Source organism: Gigantopelta aegis, chromosome 15 (genome assembly GCF_016097555.1).
Source record: "Gigantopelta aegis isolate Gae_Host chromosome 15, Gae_host_genome, whole genome shotgun sequence".
In the NCBI taxonomy this organism is placed as follows: domain Eukaryota; kingdom Metazoa; phylum Mollusca; class Gastropoda; order Neomphalida; family Peltospiridae; genus Gigantopelta; species Gigantopelta aegis.
Window position 1 is genome coordinate 27,963,335 of NC_054713.1, and position 17,814 is coordinate 27,981,148.

Here is a 17,814-nt window from a genome sequence, read left to right on the forward strand (position 1 = left end):
TAAAGCATATTGATTTAATAATCATCCGACCCCATACAACCGTAAATAAAACATATCCTATCCTTCCTTCCATCTGCTGTTGGATGTCTAACATTTGGTAACTTTGACATATAATCTTAGAGAGGAATCGGGTGCATGTGCAGAGGGAGGGTACTGGAGGTCGAAACCCTTATTTGCCCAAGCTTAAAAAAAAATTGAAATGTATTTTGGGGGGGAGCATGGCCCCATATAAACTTCGCTCAACACAGTCTATAACCCCAACCCCGCTGAAATCCCTGCACACGCGCCATGGAAACCCGCTACATTTTTTTTTTTTTTTTTAGCAAGGGATCGTTTATATGTACCATCCCACAGACAGGATATCACATACCATGGTCTTTTTGTATACCCGCCGATGGGGATCGATCCTAGACTAACCGCGCATTTCCAAAAAAAACACCTTTTTAGGTCTAAGTAATGAATAAAAATAACATATAGTCTTGACAAATGTTACGTAAATCGAACACGGTACCCTCTTCCTCTACCCCTAGAGCGTTACGTAATTAGTAACACCCCCTTACATGTAATGTGTATGCCAACAGCTGGCCACTGTCAAAATTTCAAGGCAAATCCCCCACTCACCGACCCCTGGAAAGGCGTTGTACCATACCTCTATGGATATAAATATGTTTTGGAGATATGAGACGACCCCTCAATCAAGACAGTTAAATTTGTTCAAAAATTGCGAAATCTCACGTGATCTCTTGTTGGGGAATTCTATACTTGTGATAAGCCAATAAAAACCGAGATCGGTACGAGCCCGTCAAAAGTGTCCCACTTTCAAAATATTGGCTTTGTTTTTGACCTGGATAAGCCAGCATAGTGAAACCAATGTGGAGTGCGGCGTCATATATGCACCAAACGTAATTGGATTTTCTGTTCTATATGCTTAAATAATAAAAAATATTCCAGGGAATGTAGTTTTAAATAAAACAAACTTCTTCTCTTTTTTTGTTGTTGCAGGATATTGCAGCGGGAACAGCGATCCGCTTTGAGCCTGGTGATGAAATGAACGTGTCTCTAGTTGAGATCGGGGGAAACAGGTTTGTGCTCAACTGACTAATACAAATAGGTTTATTTGAACTTACCAACTGATATAGGTAATTAGGACGGAAATGTTTTATTTAACGATGCACTCAACACATTTATTTACGGTTATATGGCGTCAGACATATGGTTAAGGACCACATAGATATTGAGAGAGGAAACCCGCTGTCGCTACTTCATGAGTTACTCTTTCCGATTAGCAGCAAGGGATTTTTTTATATGCACCATCACACAGACAGCATAGCACATACCACGGCCACTGTCTGAAACGAGAAATAGCCCAATGGGCCCACCAACGGAGATCGATTGTTATATGCTTGAATTTGTCAATGGACATCACTATTTAAAGTTTTGTTCGTAATGGATGATTAGGTTGAATTTATTAATGGATATCAATGTTTCCTTCTAATTGTAGCAATTATGTGTGCACCTATAACATGTAGATTTATATGAAAATAAATGGTTGGATGTTTGGTTGGTTGGTTGGTAGGTTGACTGGCTGACTGACTGACTGACGGACGGACGGACGGATGGAAGGACTGATCGATCGATTGATCAATTCAATTGGCAGATTGATTTATCGTTTGATTCATCAATTAATTGATTGATCAAATTTGTAGATCACTGTTTATTATATTATCTCGTCAACTAGAGTCAAGATATACATGTAGTGATTCAATTTTATTTTGTTATTTGACAGACCAAAAAAGACATTTTGAAAACACCTGGTACCTGGCTGGGGTGGGGCCCTAGGAGGGTGGGATGAGTTATCTGTGTTAGGAATATATTTGTATGTAGATTCCTTTTAAACTACAAGAAAGGTCAAGTAACATATCTTATCTCATACAGGTGGGAGTGCAGCGTTTCCATTTTCGATAACCAATGACTGCGTGTAGACAAATTATTATAATTAAAAATATATCATCTAAATGTATATAAAATGTCAAAAGGTGACCAATTTTGAAAATACTGTGTTTAAGAATAGCTGGACTGGACGTAGCCCAGTGGCAAAGTGCTCGCATAATGCGTGATCGGTCTGGGATCGATCCTCGTTGGTGCTTTCATTGGGCTATATCTCGTTTCAACCAGTGCACCACGACTGGTATATCAAAAGTCGTGGTATGTGATATCCTGTCCATGGGATGATGTATATTAAAAAAGCACTTGTTACTAATGAAAAAATGTAGTGGGTTTCCACTCTCAGACTATATGTCGGAATTATCAAATGTTTGACATCCAGTGGAGGATGATTAATAAATCAATATGCTCTAGTGGTGTCGTTAAACAAAACAAACTTTAACCTTTTTAGGATTGTTCGTGGTGGTAATGGTATTTGTGATGGACATGTCGATAAGAAAAATCTACCAGCTATTGAAGCAAAGATCAAGAAGCAAGGATTTAGACACAAGACATCGGTAATATTAGAGAGAAGCTAAACTATGTGATGTTGAAACAAAAATAGCGTCTAATAATATTGCTTTTTAAAAACAGCATTTTATTTTTAAATCTAGGGGTATGGAGCACAACGGGGTACATGATTCCAAAGTCTATTGGTTCAAATCCAGACATAGATGGTGTACAAATTATAAATATAGTGTGTGGGCAAAAATAATTGCTATGAATAATTGTCATGAAATAAGTTTGTTAATATAATAATATTAGAGAGCTATAAAGTCGTATGACTGTTTTAAGACTTGGACCATATCAGGAGCTGTTATTATGTACTTTTAAAATAACGTTTAATACATTCGGAATTGTATTTCAGACTTCTATTAGTCGTGCCACGCCAACCACCATTACGGGTTTCAAGTACATACACACGTTTGGTCCGACTAAAGGCGACAAGGTACGTTTCAGAATCAGGTGTTGATCCATTAACACAGTATCATGTGTTGATCCATTAACACAGTATCATGTGTTGATTCATTACACAGTATCGTGTGTTGATCCATTAACACAGTATCATGTGTTGATCCATTAACACAGTATCGTGTGTTGATCCATTAACACAATATCGTGTGTTGATCCATTAACACAGTATCGTGTGTTGATCCATTAACACAGTATCGTGTGTTGTCCATTAACACAGTATCATGTGTTGTCCATTAACACAGTATCACGTGTTAATCCATTAACACAGGACATGACAAGGTACGTATCAGTATCATGTGTTGATCCATTAACATAGTATCATGTGTTGATCCATTAACACAGTATCATGTGTTGATCCATTAACACAGTATCATGTGTTGATCCATTAACATAGTATCATGTGTTGATCCATTAACACAGGACACGACAAGGTACGTAGAAGTATCACGTGCTGATCCATTAACACAGGACATCATAGTCTGCTGTGTTTAGCGACAATACTAGATCACACTTATTAATTAATTCTCGGCGACTGGATGCCAAGCATTTGTTAATTCTTCAGAGAAAACTGGCTACATCTTTCCAAATGGATTTCTTATGTGCATGTTCTCACAAAAACGTGACAGGAAATACCACAGATGATGATGTGCTATTCATGAAAAACTACTTAAGGTAAAACAATGAAACCATGTTACGCAATTAATGAACAGAACTAAGCAATGGTCCGAGTGTAAATATATTCTTGCAAACTGTCCAAGGTACGATGAAAAGTCTGGTCTCAATTCACCAACCTTTCGCCATTCTGCGATCTCACATTTGTAATGCAAATTTGTTTTAATAAAGTTGCAAGGATGGTGCGATGTGGCTTAAGAGATCTTAAAAGAGCTTAAAAGAGCTTGAGAGAGCAATTTCAATTATCCAGGGCGACCAACCTAATGGAATTTTCTATATATTTACCGTTTTCAAGCGAGCGAACAACTTTTTTACATAATAATTTAAATCACCCAAAAACGGAACATTGGTCGCCGTGGGTCCCAGACTGTGAAACGTTCCCATGAAAACCTGACCAATTCTCTCTTCAGGTTCGTCTTGGCGACACCGACCTCGTCATAGAGGTGGAGAGAGATCTGCTGCATTACGGGGATGAACTCAAGTTCGGTGGAGGAAAGGTATCACTTCGCTCTCTCAACTAAACAGTCACAGAGAATGTTTGATGGGGAGGATGTATGAATAATGAGAATGTTTGATGGAGAGGATGTATGAAAAATGAGAATGTTTGATGGAGAGGATGTATGAATAATGAGAATGGTTGATGGGGAGGATGTATGAATAATGAGAATGATTGATGGGGAGGATGTATGAATAATGAGAATGTTTGATGAGAGTAGGGCTAGTTATGTATGAATAATGAGAATGTTTGATGAGAGTAGAGATAGATATGTATGAATACTGTTTATGTAGGTGTTACAAGAAGGATCACTATATTGTATTATTTGTATAGGTGTTACAAGAAGGATCAATATATTATACTGTTTGTGTAGGCGATACGAGAAGAATCACTATAATATACTGTTTATGTAGGTATTACAAGAAGGATCACTATTTAATACTGTTTACGTAGGTGTTACGAGAAGGATCAGTATAATATACTGTCTGTGTAGGTGTTACAAGGATCAGTATAATATACTGTTTATGTAGGTATTATGAGAAGGATCAGGATCACTATAATATACTGTTTGTGTAGGTGTTACAAGAAGAATCACTATAATATACTGTTTGTGTAGGTGTTACGAGAAGAATCACTATAATATACTGGTTGTGTAGGTGTCACGAGAAGAATCACTATAATATACTGTTTGTGTAGGTGTCACGAGAAGAATCACTATAATATACTGTTTGTGTAGGTGTCACGAGAAGAATCACTATAATATACTGTTTGTGTAGATGTTATGAAAATAATCACTATAATATACTGTTTGTGTAGATGTTACGAGAACAATCACTATAATATACTGTTTGTGTAGATGTCACGAGAACAATCACTATAATATACTGTTTGTGTAGTTGTTATGAGAAGAATCACTATAATATACTGATTGTGTAGATGTTACGAGAAGAATCACTATAATATACTGTTTGTGTAGGTGTCACAAGAAGAATCACTATAACATACTGTTTGTGTAGGTGAGACAAGAAGAATCACTATAACATACTGTTTGTGTAGGTGTGACAAGAAGAATCACTATAACATACTGTTTGTGTAGGTGAGACAAGAAGAATCACTATAACATACTGTTTGTGTAGGTGTCACAAGAAGAATCACTATAACATACTGTTTGTGTAGGTGAGACAAGAAGAATCACTATAACATACTGTTTGTGTAGGTGTCATAAGAAGAATCACTATAACATACTGTTTGTGTAGGTGAGACAAGAAGAATCACTATAACATACTGTTTGTGTAGGTGTCACAAGAAGAATCACTATAACATACTGTTTGTGTAGGTGAGACAAGAAGAATCACTATAACATACTGTTTGTGTAGGTGTCACAAGAAGAATCACTATAACATACTGTTTGTGTAGGTGTGACAAGAAGAATCACTATAACATACTGTTTGTGTAGGTGTGACAAGAAGAATCACTATAAGATACTGTTTGTGTAGGTGTGACAAGAAGAATCACTATAAGATACTGTTTGTGTAGGTGTCACAAGAAGAATCACTATAATATACTGTTTGTGTAGGTGTCACAAGAAGAATCACTGTAACATACTGTTTGTGTAGGTGTCACAAGAAGAATCACTATAACATACTGTTTGTGTAGGTGTCACAAGAAGAATCACTATAACATACTGTTTGTGTAGGTGTCATAAGAAGAATCACTATAAGATACTGTTTGTGTAGGTGTCACAAGAAGAATCACTATAATATACTGTTTGTGTAGGTGTTACGAAAATAATCACTATAATATACTGTTAGGTAGGTGTTACGAGATGGATCTGTGTAATATACTGTTTATGTAGGTGTTACGAGAAGGGATGGGCCAGGCCGCCAATCGCCGGTGTTCCGAGACGTTGGATTGTGTGATCACCAACGCTCTTATCGTGGATGCTGTGACTGGCATCGTCAAGGCTGACGTCGGGATAAAGGTATGCAGGCTGTTTCATGTTCCAAACCAGTTTTATTGTTGTATTAGATAATAAGTAGTAAATACATTCATAACCAAGGTCATAGGCTGCGGTAAAGCTGGACCAATATTTGGCCTGATTTTAACAATGTTTTTATGAAAATATACGGTATTGTGTCGTTAATTCAGCGTTACCGAAAAATAATGAATGAATGAATGAATGAATGAATGTTTAACGACACCCCAGCACGAAAAATACATCGGCTATTGGGTGTCAAACTATGGTAATGCAAATAAATAAAATGATGATCAACATCAATATAAAAATTCAAGGTTTAAACAAAAACAGTGTAAAGAACTGTGCCAAAAATACAAATACAAATATCACAGAATTTTACGGACACCGAATTTTACTCTAAACTTCATTTTGTGCTGTATTGGCCATTCTCAAAGAGAATGTTACACCCCTGCACCATGGTGAGGTTACAGCACGCGTAGGGGACCGAAAAATAATTTTCTGCATTAAAATGGCCCACTATGTAGTAAAAAGCACTTATTTTCTAAAAACAAAACCAACCGAAAAACAAAATATTCTGGGTTAGCATAAGCGTACGAGATAGGGGTCAAGGGGGAGTGGCGGCAACACCCTCCCCCCCCCCCCAGAGCTGGGGAAAATCATCAAATTTGGGCAAAAAAAGATGAACTGCGCGAAACCTTTTCAAAATGTATTTCGATCATTATACCGCAATTTGTTGTGTCCTGTCCTTTAAAACGTGAAAGAAGCCTGGGGAGATTCAGGGAACTGGATTAAAGAGACTTTTATTCTGTTGTATCAACACTGAAGACGTAAGAAGGCTGGGGAGAGACATGTAATCATGTATAATGACTGTTTTATTGTCTAATTTGTTATGTCCCGCCATTTCCAATACAGGTTTCTTAATACCATAGTTGTAATCCATGTAAAAATTCGTAGTGATGAGTTTTCAACCCTTTTTGGTGTTTCGTTGTAATGTACCGGCCTCGGTGGCGTCGTGGTTAGGCCATCGGTCTACAGGCTGGTAGGTACTGGGTTCGGATCTCAGTCGAGGCATGGGATTTTTAATCCAGATACCGACTCCAAACCCTGAGTGGGTAAGTGTAAACCACTTGCACCGACCAGTGATCCATAACTGGTTCAACAAAGGCCATGGTTTGTGCTATCCTGCCTGTGGGAAGTGCAAATAAAATATCCCTTGCTGCCTGTCGTAAAAGAGTAGCCTATGTGGCGACAGCGGGTTTCCTCTAAAAAAAATAGTGTCAGAATGACCATATGTTTGACGTCCAATAGCCGATGATAAGATAAGAAAATAAATGTGCTTTAGTGGCGTCGTTAAATAAAACAAACTTTACTTTCGTTGTAATGCTGATATGAATAAATGATGTTATCCAGATTCCTTCCCCCCCCCCCCCCTCCCCCTCCTACAAAAATGGGAGCTCGTACACCTATGTGGGTTAAGGGCATATATCCCTTACAGTTGCGTTGCGCTCGCACGATCTTACACCCTCCATACCAGCTGGAGTTAAAATAGGCCTTACAATAATTCCCACGGGTTGTTAATACTTGTCAGCTGTAAGTGGGCTAAATCTGTTAACTGACTCGCATTGATAACAAGAAAACATGTATGAGTAACCAGCTATTCAAATTTGCCTTGCATAATCCTACACTCGAAATACTTTTTAAAGACCCACAGTGTGTGTGTTCGTGTGTGCACACCGATATCTTTGGCTTTGTGCTGTATTTCAACACTGTCTTTGACTTTATGCTGTATCTCACCAATATCTTTGGCTTTGTGCTGTATCTCATCAATATTCTTTGGCTTTGTGCTGTATCTCATCAATATATTTGGCTTTGTGCTGTATCTCACCACATTTTTGGCTTTGTGCTGTATCTCAACCATATCTTTGGCTTTGTGCTGTATCTCACCAATATCTTTGGCTTTGTGCTGTTTCTCACCAATATATTTGGCTTTGTGCTGTATCTCAGAACGGATGTCCAGGCCAGAAGCACGGGCGTTCGAGTTCTGATTGGAGTTTCTGGGTACATAATTAGTACCCATCGATGAAACGAGTGATGCGCACGCGCCACCCGCATGACTCGTTTCATCGAATGGTAATAAGCACCCAGAAACTCCATCCAGGACCCGAACGCTCGTGGCAATAATCTTGTCGTGTCGTACAATATAGGCTATATATAATGGCCAAACAATAAGAATGAAAGAAATGTTTTATTTAACGACGCACTCAACACATTTTATTTACGGTTATATGGCGTCAGACATATGGTTAAGGACCACACAGATATTGAGAGAGGAAACCCGCTGTCGCCACTTCATGGGCTACTCTTTTCGATTTGCAAGAAGGGATCTTTTATATGCACGATCCCACAGACAGGGTAGTACATACCACGGCCTTTGATAAACCAGTCGTGGTGCACTGGCTGCAACGAGAAATGGGCCCACCGAGGGGGATCGATCCCACACCGACCGCGCATCGAGCGAGCGCTGTACCACGTGGCTACGTCTCGCCCCCGGCCAACAACAAGTGATGGAAATTAAAATGAATTGAGCTTTGTACACCTGGATGTGCTATATGTGGCAGTTTTTATCCTGTTTTACTACTAATTTAAGCTACCATGATGTTGTCTAATAATGACAGTTGCATTAGAATGCAGGCGTGGATACAAGGGGAGGGTGCTTGAAAATCCCGTGTTTAGCAGATGCGTTTATTGGTTTGTAGTGGGGAACGTAATATCTGGGCAAATTAATATTATGAGTGTGTGTGTGTGTGTGGGGGGGGGGGGGGGGGTGGTGAGATTTGGGCTTTAGATCACCGGAACCAACGGCTCAAGTGACCTATATTGCGATCCGTTTTCGTCCGTCGAGCATCGTCCGTCGTCCGTCATGCATAAACGTTTCACATTTTCGACTTTGAAAAAAGCTACTTGACCAATACAAGCCAGATTTTGTGGGAAGCTTCCTTGGTACATAGGGAAGCAAATATGTGAATTTGATTATTCTGATATCCCCACTCCCCCCATAAGCTTGTGAGTTGGGGCTTAAAACGGAAAAATAGCCCAATTATATATTTTTAAAACCTTCTTCTTTACCCTATAGTCTTTATACATGTAAATGGCAGTAGATGGTTTATCTAATTTGTTAATGTCATTAACGACAGGTTCTCTAATTGTCCCTTGGTATGGGGTGATGTTTACTATAAAATGTATTTAAACTTTAATATGTTCACAATTACGGGACCTTTCCAACTAAATTGTGTGGGAAGCTTCCTTTATCCACTGAGAAATCGAATCGTGAATTTGGTTATTTTGACCCGCACCCTCCCCCCACCCACCCACCCCATGATTCTGGTAGGTCAGGTCAACAATTTGCTCAGGTGACCTGACCTCTTGTTAACTGGTGCATCTCGTCCCTGTATACCAAAAGTGCCCTTTTAAAACTTTGTACTCGTCTCTAGACAAATTGTGCTCCCACTCCTGGGCCCGTGCTTATAAAACTTAAAGACTAGACTTTAATAAAGTCCAGACTTTAACGTAATGCTATTTGAATGGCGTTGCCATGACGTTAAAGTCTGGACTTTATTAAAGTCCAGTGCCCGTGCTTATAAAACTTAAAGTGCTTATAAAACTTAAAGTTTTATATATATATATATATATATATATATATATATATATATATATATATATATATATATATATATATATATATATATATATAAAGCACAAGTCTCTCGGAGGAAGGTCACGGGGAAATATAATTGATATGTTACTAACTACTAAAAGTTTGTTTTGTTTAACGACACCACTAGAGCACATTGCTATATTAATCATCGGCTGTTAGATGTCAAACAGTTGGTAATTTTGACAAATAATCCTAGAGAGGAAACCCGCTATATTTTAGTAGCAAGGGATATTTTATATGTACCATCCCATAGACAGGATAACACACACCACGGCCTTTCATATACCAGTTGAGGTGAACTGGTTGAAGCGAGAAATAGCCCAATGGGCCCACCGACAGCGATCGATCCTAGCTCGACCGTGCATCAAGCCAGCGCTTTACCACTGGGCTACGTCTTACACGTTACTAACTACTACGATTAGAAAAGTAAAAGTAAAGTGTGTTTTATTTAACGACCCCACTAGAGCACATTGATTTTTTTTATCTTATCATCGGCTATTGGACGTCAAACATATGGTCATTCTGACACTGTTTTTTTTTTTAGAGGAAACCCGCTGTCGCCACATAGGCTACTCTTTTACGACAGACAGCAAGGGATCTTTTATTTGCGCTTCCCACAGGCAGGATAACACAAACCATGGAATTTGTTGAACCAGTTATGGATCACTGGTCGGTGCAAGTGGTTTACACCTACCCATTCATTGAGCCTTGCGGAGCACTCACTCAGGGTTTGGAGTCGGTATCTGGATTAAAAATCCCATGCCTCGATTGGGATCCGAACCCAGTACCTACCAGCCTGTAGACCGATGGCCTAACCACGACGCCACCGAGGCCGGTACTACGATTAGAAAGAAATTGTGATATGAAAGGTCATGAAACGTAATGCCCAAAACTAGTATCTCAATTTTATAGTGGAACTGCGTCGAAAATTAACAAACATATTTAGTGTTTTCGAAAACACGAATAACGAAGCGATGCAAATATTGGAGTTGGCAGTAATTTCCCCGCTATGACATGGATAACGATGTCAATTTGCGACGTGTGACGGCTTGTTGATTAACATTGTTACAATCTACTGTGAAGAGGGATATTTTAAATAAAATAAACATGTGCCAGCGTGCATGCAAGTAATAATTAAATATACATAGTACAATATATTTTATCCAACAGGATGGCTTGATCGCAGGTATCGGCAAGGCTGGAAATCCAGATATTATGGACGGTGTGCATCCTGTAAGTACAAAAAAGTGTATTGAACTCAACTTTGAATATGTATATTTGGAAAAACACATGTCAAGTAAAGCAGTTCCTTGTGTCCAGTAGATTGCACGTCTAATTGTAGTCATGCCTTACTGTGATGTATGGAGCGTCCAAACCAAACGTGTGTGTGTGTGCGCGCGCGAGTGTGTGTGTGTGTGTGTGTGTGTGTGTGTGTGTGTGTACATATGTGTGAATGTATGTATGTGTGTTTGTGTGCGCGCGTGTTTCTGTCTGAATGCATGTATGTGTGAATGGATGTATGTGTGTATATTCTGCCGCACTTTGTGTGAAGAAAATTTAGATACTACCGAATGTTTGTTCTAAGTCTAAAAATAAATCTAACCCTACCCTAATGTCCGAAATGAACAAATATTTAGAACCTAGTAATATATTATACCCGGAATGTATCAGCACTCGGGATTTACGAGTGTGCGTTCATGTGTGTCTGTGTGTATGTCTGGGTGTGTGTCTATGTGTGTGTGTGCGTGGGTGTGTTTGTATGTGTGTGTGTGTGCGTGCGTGCGTGCGTGCGTGTGTGTGTATGAGAGAGAGAGAGAGAGAGAGAGAGAGACAGAGACAGACAGACAGAGACAGAATGCGTGTATGTGTGTGTGTGTGAGAGCGAGAGCGAGAGAGAGAGAGAGAGAGAGAGAGAGAGAGAGAGAGAGAGAGAGAGAGAGAGAGAGAGAGAGAGAGAGAGAGAGAGAGAGAGAGAGAGAGAGAGAGGCAGGCAGACAGAGAGAGGCAGACAGACTGACAGAGACAGTGCTTTCGTGGACCTGCTTTTCACTGCATGTTGAGTTACGAAATATTCTCTTAGAATGAGGAAGTTGTTTTGGGTTGTTTCCTAGAAAATGGTAGTCGGCGCTGGGACTGAAGCCATAGCAGGGGAGGGACTCATACTGACCGCCGGGGGACTGGATGGTCACGTGCACTTCATATGTCCCCAGCTGGCGCGAGAAGCCATCGCTTCAGGTTTGACCACCATGTTTGGTGGAGGCACGGGTCCTGCCTCTGGGACTAAAGCTACGACCTGCACTCCTGGTCCCAACAACATCAAGTAGGTTTTCTTTCTAAATTCCTCGCTCCATCCAGTGCACCACGACTGGTACATCAAAGGTCGTGGTATGTGCTATCCTGTCTATGGGATGGTGCATATAAAAGATCCCTTGCTGCTAATCGAAAAGAGTAGCCCATGAAGTGGCGACAGCGGGTTTCCTCTCTCAATATCTTTGTGGTCCTTAACCATATGTCTGACGCCATATAACCGTAAATAAAATGTGTTGAGTGCGTCGTTAAATAAAACATTTCCTTGCTTCTTCCTAAACATAGCCTCACAGGGGTTGAACTTAACGGCGGCAATCGCCGTAGCTGCGATATGAATTGCCGTCGGTCAGGGGCTTTGCCGATGTCAGAGTTTTGCTGATTAATACAAATTATTACCGTTTTGCTTTTGAAATTATGTTTATTTGATACAAAAGTTGCTGGTTTAAAATTTCTGGGCAGGCTCAAAATTGCCGTAAGTATCGAGTTATTTAAACACAAAATTTCATTATTAGTTAACTAAATCTAGGAACACTCAAACTTCGGTAACTCGCAACTGAAGAGGTCGAAATGCATACGAGACTTAAAGATTGGACTGACATAAATTATAGAAGGTTAATATAACAAACAGGGCTGTACACTGATCAAAATCCTGGGGGGGGGGGGGGGGGGGGGGGTCACTAGTTTTTATAATCAAATGAAACACTATGTATGCTATTTTCTGAAGTAAAAAAAAGGTGAGATTCTCAGGGGGCAACTGCCGCCCCTGCCCCCTCCCCCCCCCCCCAGAGGGTACGGCCCTGACAAATTAAATGGTTGAATAATTTAACAAATAAAATGGTTGACCGGTATAACAAATTAAGTGTATATCTGTGTCTAGTAGGTGCTTCAGGAATATCCTGACTTCTAATCAGTGTATTTCAACATGTTTCAAAAAAATACTTTTTAAAGACGTTTACACGCACTCCGATTTTGAAGTGCCTGAAAAATCAAATATTTTAAGCAAATAAATATAATGCAGTTATATATTTGTTTTTCGTGAGCAATATGTAAATTTTTTTGTCGGCTTGAAATCTGTTATGAAAATAATGTCAGCGTCCCCACCGTGAATACCCTAGTTACCCTTTTTAAATATCTTACATTCTCACTGAATACTGTAGGTGCCATTTTTAAACGTATGCCCCTTGCTGAATACTGCAGGTGCCATTTTTAAACGTAGGCCCCTTGCTGAATACTGTAGGTGCCATTTTTAAACGTAGGCCCCTTGCTGAATACTGTAGGTGCCATTTTTAAACGTAGGCCCCTTGCTGAATACTGTAGGTGCCATTTTTAAACGTAGGCCCCTTGCTGAATACTGTAGGTGCCATTTGTAAACGTATGCCCCTTGCTGAATACTGTAGGTGCCATTTGTAAACGTATGCCCCTTGCTGAATACTGTAGGTGCCATTTTTAAACTTTATACCCCTCCCTGAATACAGTATATATGCTCTGCTTTAAACATTACATCCAATCCCTACAAACGTCCCGCATCGGCCCCCGGGTTAGGTAGCTGTATTTGGCTGTATTAAACAATACATTATTATTCCAGGTTTATGCTTCAAAGTACAGATGTTTTTCCTCTGAATTTCGGCTTCACCGGAAAAGGAAACACGTCAGTGTCTAGTGGAATTGCTCAAGATCTAGAAGACCAGATCCTTGCTGGAGCAATGGGGTGAGTCTCGTTTACAAGCGTACATGTATAGTCTGTTTCAGTGGTTCTATTGACTTTGCTTAGGACAGTTTGAAACACGGATTCTCTGACGCTGAACATGGTGTGTATTTCGATGGGTGAATTAAAACCTCAGAATATAACAAAGAGTACTGTGGTTGGTCAATGAATCCCTGACAATTGAGCTGAGTTGTTAAAAGTTTTTTTTGTTTTTTGTTTTTTTAAAATTTAAAATAATAAAATCATTCTGTTGTATTTGGTCAAAGCCTCTTATCACAGACTACATACATTCCAGTGCTATCAAATCTTATGAAACGTAAAATTCTGCAGTTACGGACAACTCGAGTGTTGGAAACTACATAAGACGGATGTGCTGTGCAAACATAACCAATGTGTCATCGGTGTCTGCCTAACGTAATTAGCATGGGTACCCATAGGTGGCAGCTCCTGTCCGGAGCAGAAACCCTAGGCAGCTGTATCTCCTGCCAAGACAGTGAACGGAACACATAAATAGCAATGGCGTAGCCAGCATGAAGCAGACGAGGCGCTTGCCTCGTCTGGAATTTCCCCAGATTTATTTTATTTTACCTCATAACACTGATATTTATTTTACAGGTCTGATTTTGCCTTTGCATTTTTGTTCCTCTCTGGCTATGCCCCAGAAATAATAAAAGCAAATATTGACAGCTACAGCATAAATGTACCAGATGGGGATGGGGTGCAGGAGACTGGCAATAGCCCCCCCCCCCCCCCCCCCCCCCCCCCCGCCCCAATTGCTGGAGCAAATCATCAAATTCTGGCACACACGATACAGATATTCGGGCAAAATGTGCTAATCTGGTACCTTTTTACCATGTATAGCCTGCTTCACTACCAAAAATAGGATCCGGGCGTCTATGGCTACCAGAACCCTCATTCCTAACTGTTATTGACACTTAGTGCCACATCAATAACTGTTATTGACACCTAATGCCACATCACATCTCTCTGTTTTATACTCTAGTAACGAATTAAATTGGGACTCGAATACTTTATGGTCACTTATTTATTTTTATCAGTATACATATAACTATAATTTGTGTCTGACAGTATAGTCTGTCTGACAGTGTAGTTTGCCTGACAGTGTATTCTGTCTGACAGCATAGTCTGTCTCACAGTGTAGGTTGTCTCACAGTGTAGTCTGTCTGACAATGTAGTTTGTCTGACTGTGTAGTGTGTCTCACAGTGTAGGTTGTCTGTCAATGTATGTTGTCTTACAGTGTAGGTTGTCTGACAGTGTAGTTTGTCTCACAGTGTAGTTTGTCTGACAGTGTAGTGTGTCTGTCAGTGTAGTGTGTCTTACAGTGTAGTTTGTCTGACAGTGTAGTTTCTCACACAGTGTAGTTCGTCTCACAGTGTAGTTTGTCTCACAGTGTAGGTTGTCTCACAGTGTAGGTCTGAGAGTGTAGGTTGTCTGCCAGTGTAGTTTGTTTGACAGTGTCGGCTGTCTCACAGTGTAATTTGTCTCACAGTGTAGGTTGTCTTACAGTGTAGTCTGTCTAACAGTGTAGGTTCTCTGACCGTGTAGTTTGTCTGACAGTTTAGTGTGTCTCACAGTGTAGGTTGTCTCTCAGTGTAGTTTGTCTTACAGTGTAGTCTGTCTAACAGTGTAGGTTGTCTGACAATGTAGTTTGTCTAACAGTTTAGTTTGTCTCAGTGTAGTTTGTCTCACAGTGTAGGTTGTCTGACAGTGTAGTCTGTCTAACAGTGTAGGTTGTCTGACAGTGTAGTTTGTCTGACAGTTTAGTGTGTCTTACAGTTTAGGTTGTCTCTCAGTGTAGTTTATCTCACAGTGTAGTTTGTTTCACAGTGTAGGTTGTCTGACAGTGTAGTTTGTCTGACAGTTTAGTGTGTCTCACAGTGCATGTTGTCTCTCAGTGTAGTTTGTCTCACAGTGTAGTTTGTTTCACAATGTAGGTTGTCTCACAGTGTAGTTTGTCTGACAGTTTAGTGTGTCTCACAGTGTAGTTTGTCTCACAGTGTAGTTTGTTTGACAGTGTAGGTTGTCTGACAGTTTAGTTTGTCTGACAGTTTAGTGTGTCTCACAGTGTAGTGTGTCTCACAGTGTTGTGTGTCTCATAGTATAGGTTGTCTCACAGTGTAGGTTGTCTTGACAGTTTAGGTTGTCTCACAGTGTAGTTTGTTTGACAGTGTAGGTTGTCTGACAGTTTAGTTTGTCTGACAGTTTAGTGTGTCTCACAGTGTAGTGTGTCTCACAGTGTCGTGTGTCTCACAGTATAGGTTGTCTCTCAGTGTAGTTTGTCTTACAGTGTAGTCTGTCTAACAGTGTAGGTTGTCTGACAATGTAGTTTGTCTAACAGTTTAGTTTGTCTCAGTGTAGTTTGTCTCACAGTGTAGGTTGTCTCACAGTGTAGTTTGACAGTTTAGTGTGTCTCACAGTGTAGTTTGTCTCACAGTGTAGGTTGTCTGACAGTGTAGTCTGTCTAACAGTGTAAGTTGTCTGACAGTTTAGTGTGTCTCACAAAAAAGTGTATGTTGTCTCTCAGTGTAGTTTGTCTCACAGTGTAGTTTGTTTCACAGTGTAGGTTGTCTCACAGTGTAGTTTGTCTGACAGTTTAGTGTGTCTCACAGTGTAGTTTGTCTCACAGTGTAGTTTGTTTGACAGTGTAGGTTGTCTGACAGTTTAGTTTGTCTGACAGTTTAGTGTGTCTCACAGTGTAGTGTGTCTCACAGTGTCGTGTGTCTCACAGTATAGGTTGTCTCACAGTGTAGGTTGTCTTGACAGTTTAGGTTGTCTCACAGTGTAGTTTGTCTGACAGTGTAGGTTGTCTGACAATGTAGTCTGTCTGACAGTGTGGTTTGTCTCGTAGTGTAGTTTGCCTGACAGTGTAGTTTGTCTGACAGTGTAGTTTGTTTTTGTTTTCTCACAGACTGAAGCTACACGAGGACTGGGGCACGACACCGTCTGCTATAGACACGTGTCTGAGAGCAGCAGACAAACACGACGTCCAGGTAAGATCCATATTGAGAGATATAAGGTCCACTGAATCCATATTTAGAGATATAAGGTCCACTGAATCCATATTTAGAGATATACGGTCCACTGAATCCATATTTAGAGATATAAGGTCCACTGAATCCACATTTAGAGATATAAGGCCCACTGAATCCATATTTAGAGATATAAGGCCCACTGAATCCATTATTAGAGATATAAGACCCACTGAATCCATATTTAGAGATATAAGACCCACTGAATCCATATTTAGAGATATAGGACCCACTGAATCCATATTTAGAGATATACGGCCCACTGACTGAATGTCTTTTATAACACACCTGTGCACTACAGTAATTGATTTTGATCAATGAGAGCCAGAGCCGATTTAAGGATCCGCTGAATCCATATTTAGAGGGACCCCTGCAGCACAAATCCATATTTAGAGATATACGGCCCACTGACTGAATGTCTTTTATAACACACCTGTGCACTACAGTAATTGATTTTGATCAATGAGAGCCAGAGCCGATTTAAGGATCCGCGGGGCCTGGGGGGGGGGGGGCCTTCCCAGGATATATATTTTGCAGACCCCTTCCCAGGAGATATATATTTTGCAACCCCCATCAGGGAGAGGGGAAAAATTACCTGGGGAAAATGTTTCATTTTGTTCAAAAATATAAATTAAAACTAATAATGGGTAATAAATAGGATATTAAACTGGCTACTATTCTGTATTAAGTTTATGTCCTTCGTGAAATAAATTGTATTATCGCTCGCTAAAGCTCTGCTACAATTAAACATTATTTCCTCAGTAAGTAAATTTGATATGAAATGAAAACTGGTTTAACATCCTATAATTACCATATTGTATTATCAGAAGAAAAAAAAAAAAAAATTGCTGATGTAATAAATAGAACGACAAATTGCACGGGCGTAGGAAGGTGCCAAAACGTAGGGGAGGGGCACAAACTTCAAATTCAGT

At 39.9% G+C, this 17,814-nt stretch overlaps 1 protein-coding gene across 1 annotated transcript in view; it reads left to right on the plus strand.

Annotated features, from left to right (window-relative positions):
• LOC121390622 (urease subunit alpha-like) overlaps positions 1-17,814 on the plus strand; it is a 70,095-nt gene that overhangs the window by 40,367 nt on the left and 11,914 nt on the right. The window contains exons 7-15 of the mRNA XM_041522484.1: positions 1,003-1,082; positions 2,396-2,501; positions 2,852-2,932; positions 4,041-4,127; positions 5,982-6,107; positions 10,990-11,052; positions 11,931-12,139; positions 13,712-13,834; positions 16,762-16,843. Coding sequence (XP_041378418.1) covers positions 1,003-1,082; positions 2,396-2,501; positions 2,852-2,932; positions 4,041-4,127; positions 5,982-6,107; positions 10,990-11,052; positions 11,931-12,139; positions 13,712-13,834; positions 16,762-16,843 — 957 coding nt within the window. The remainder of the gene's footprint in view (positions 1-1,002; positions 1,083-2,395; positions 2,502-2,851; positions 2,933-4,040; positions 4,128-5,981; positions 6,108-10,989; positions 11,053-11,930; positions 12,140-13,711; positions 13,835-16,761; positions 16,844-17,814) is intronic.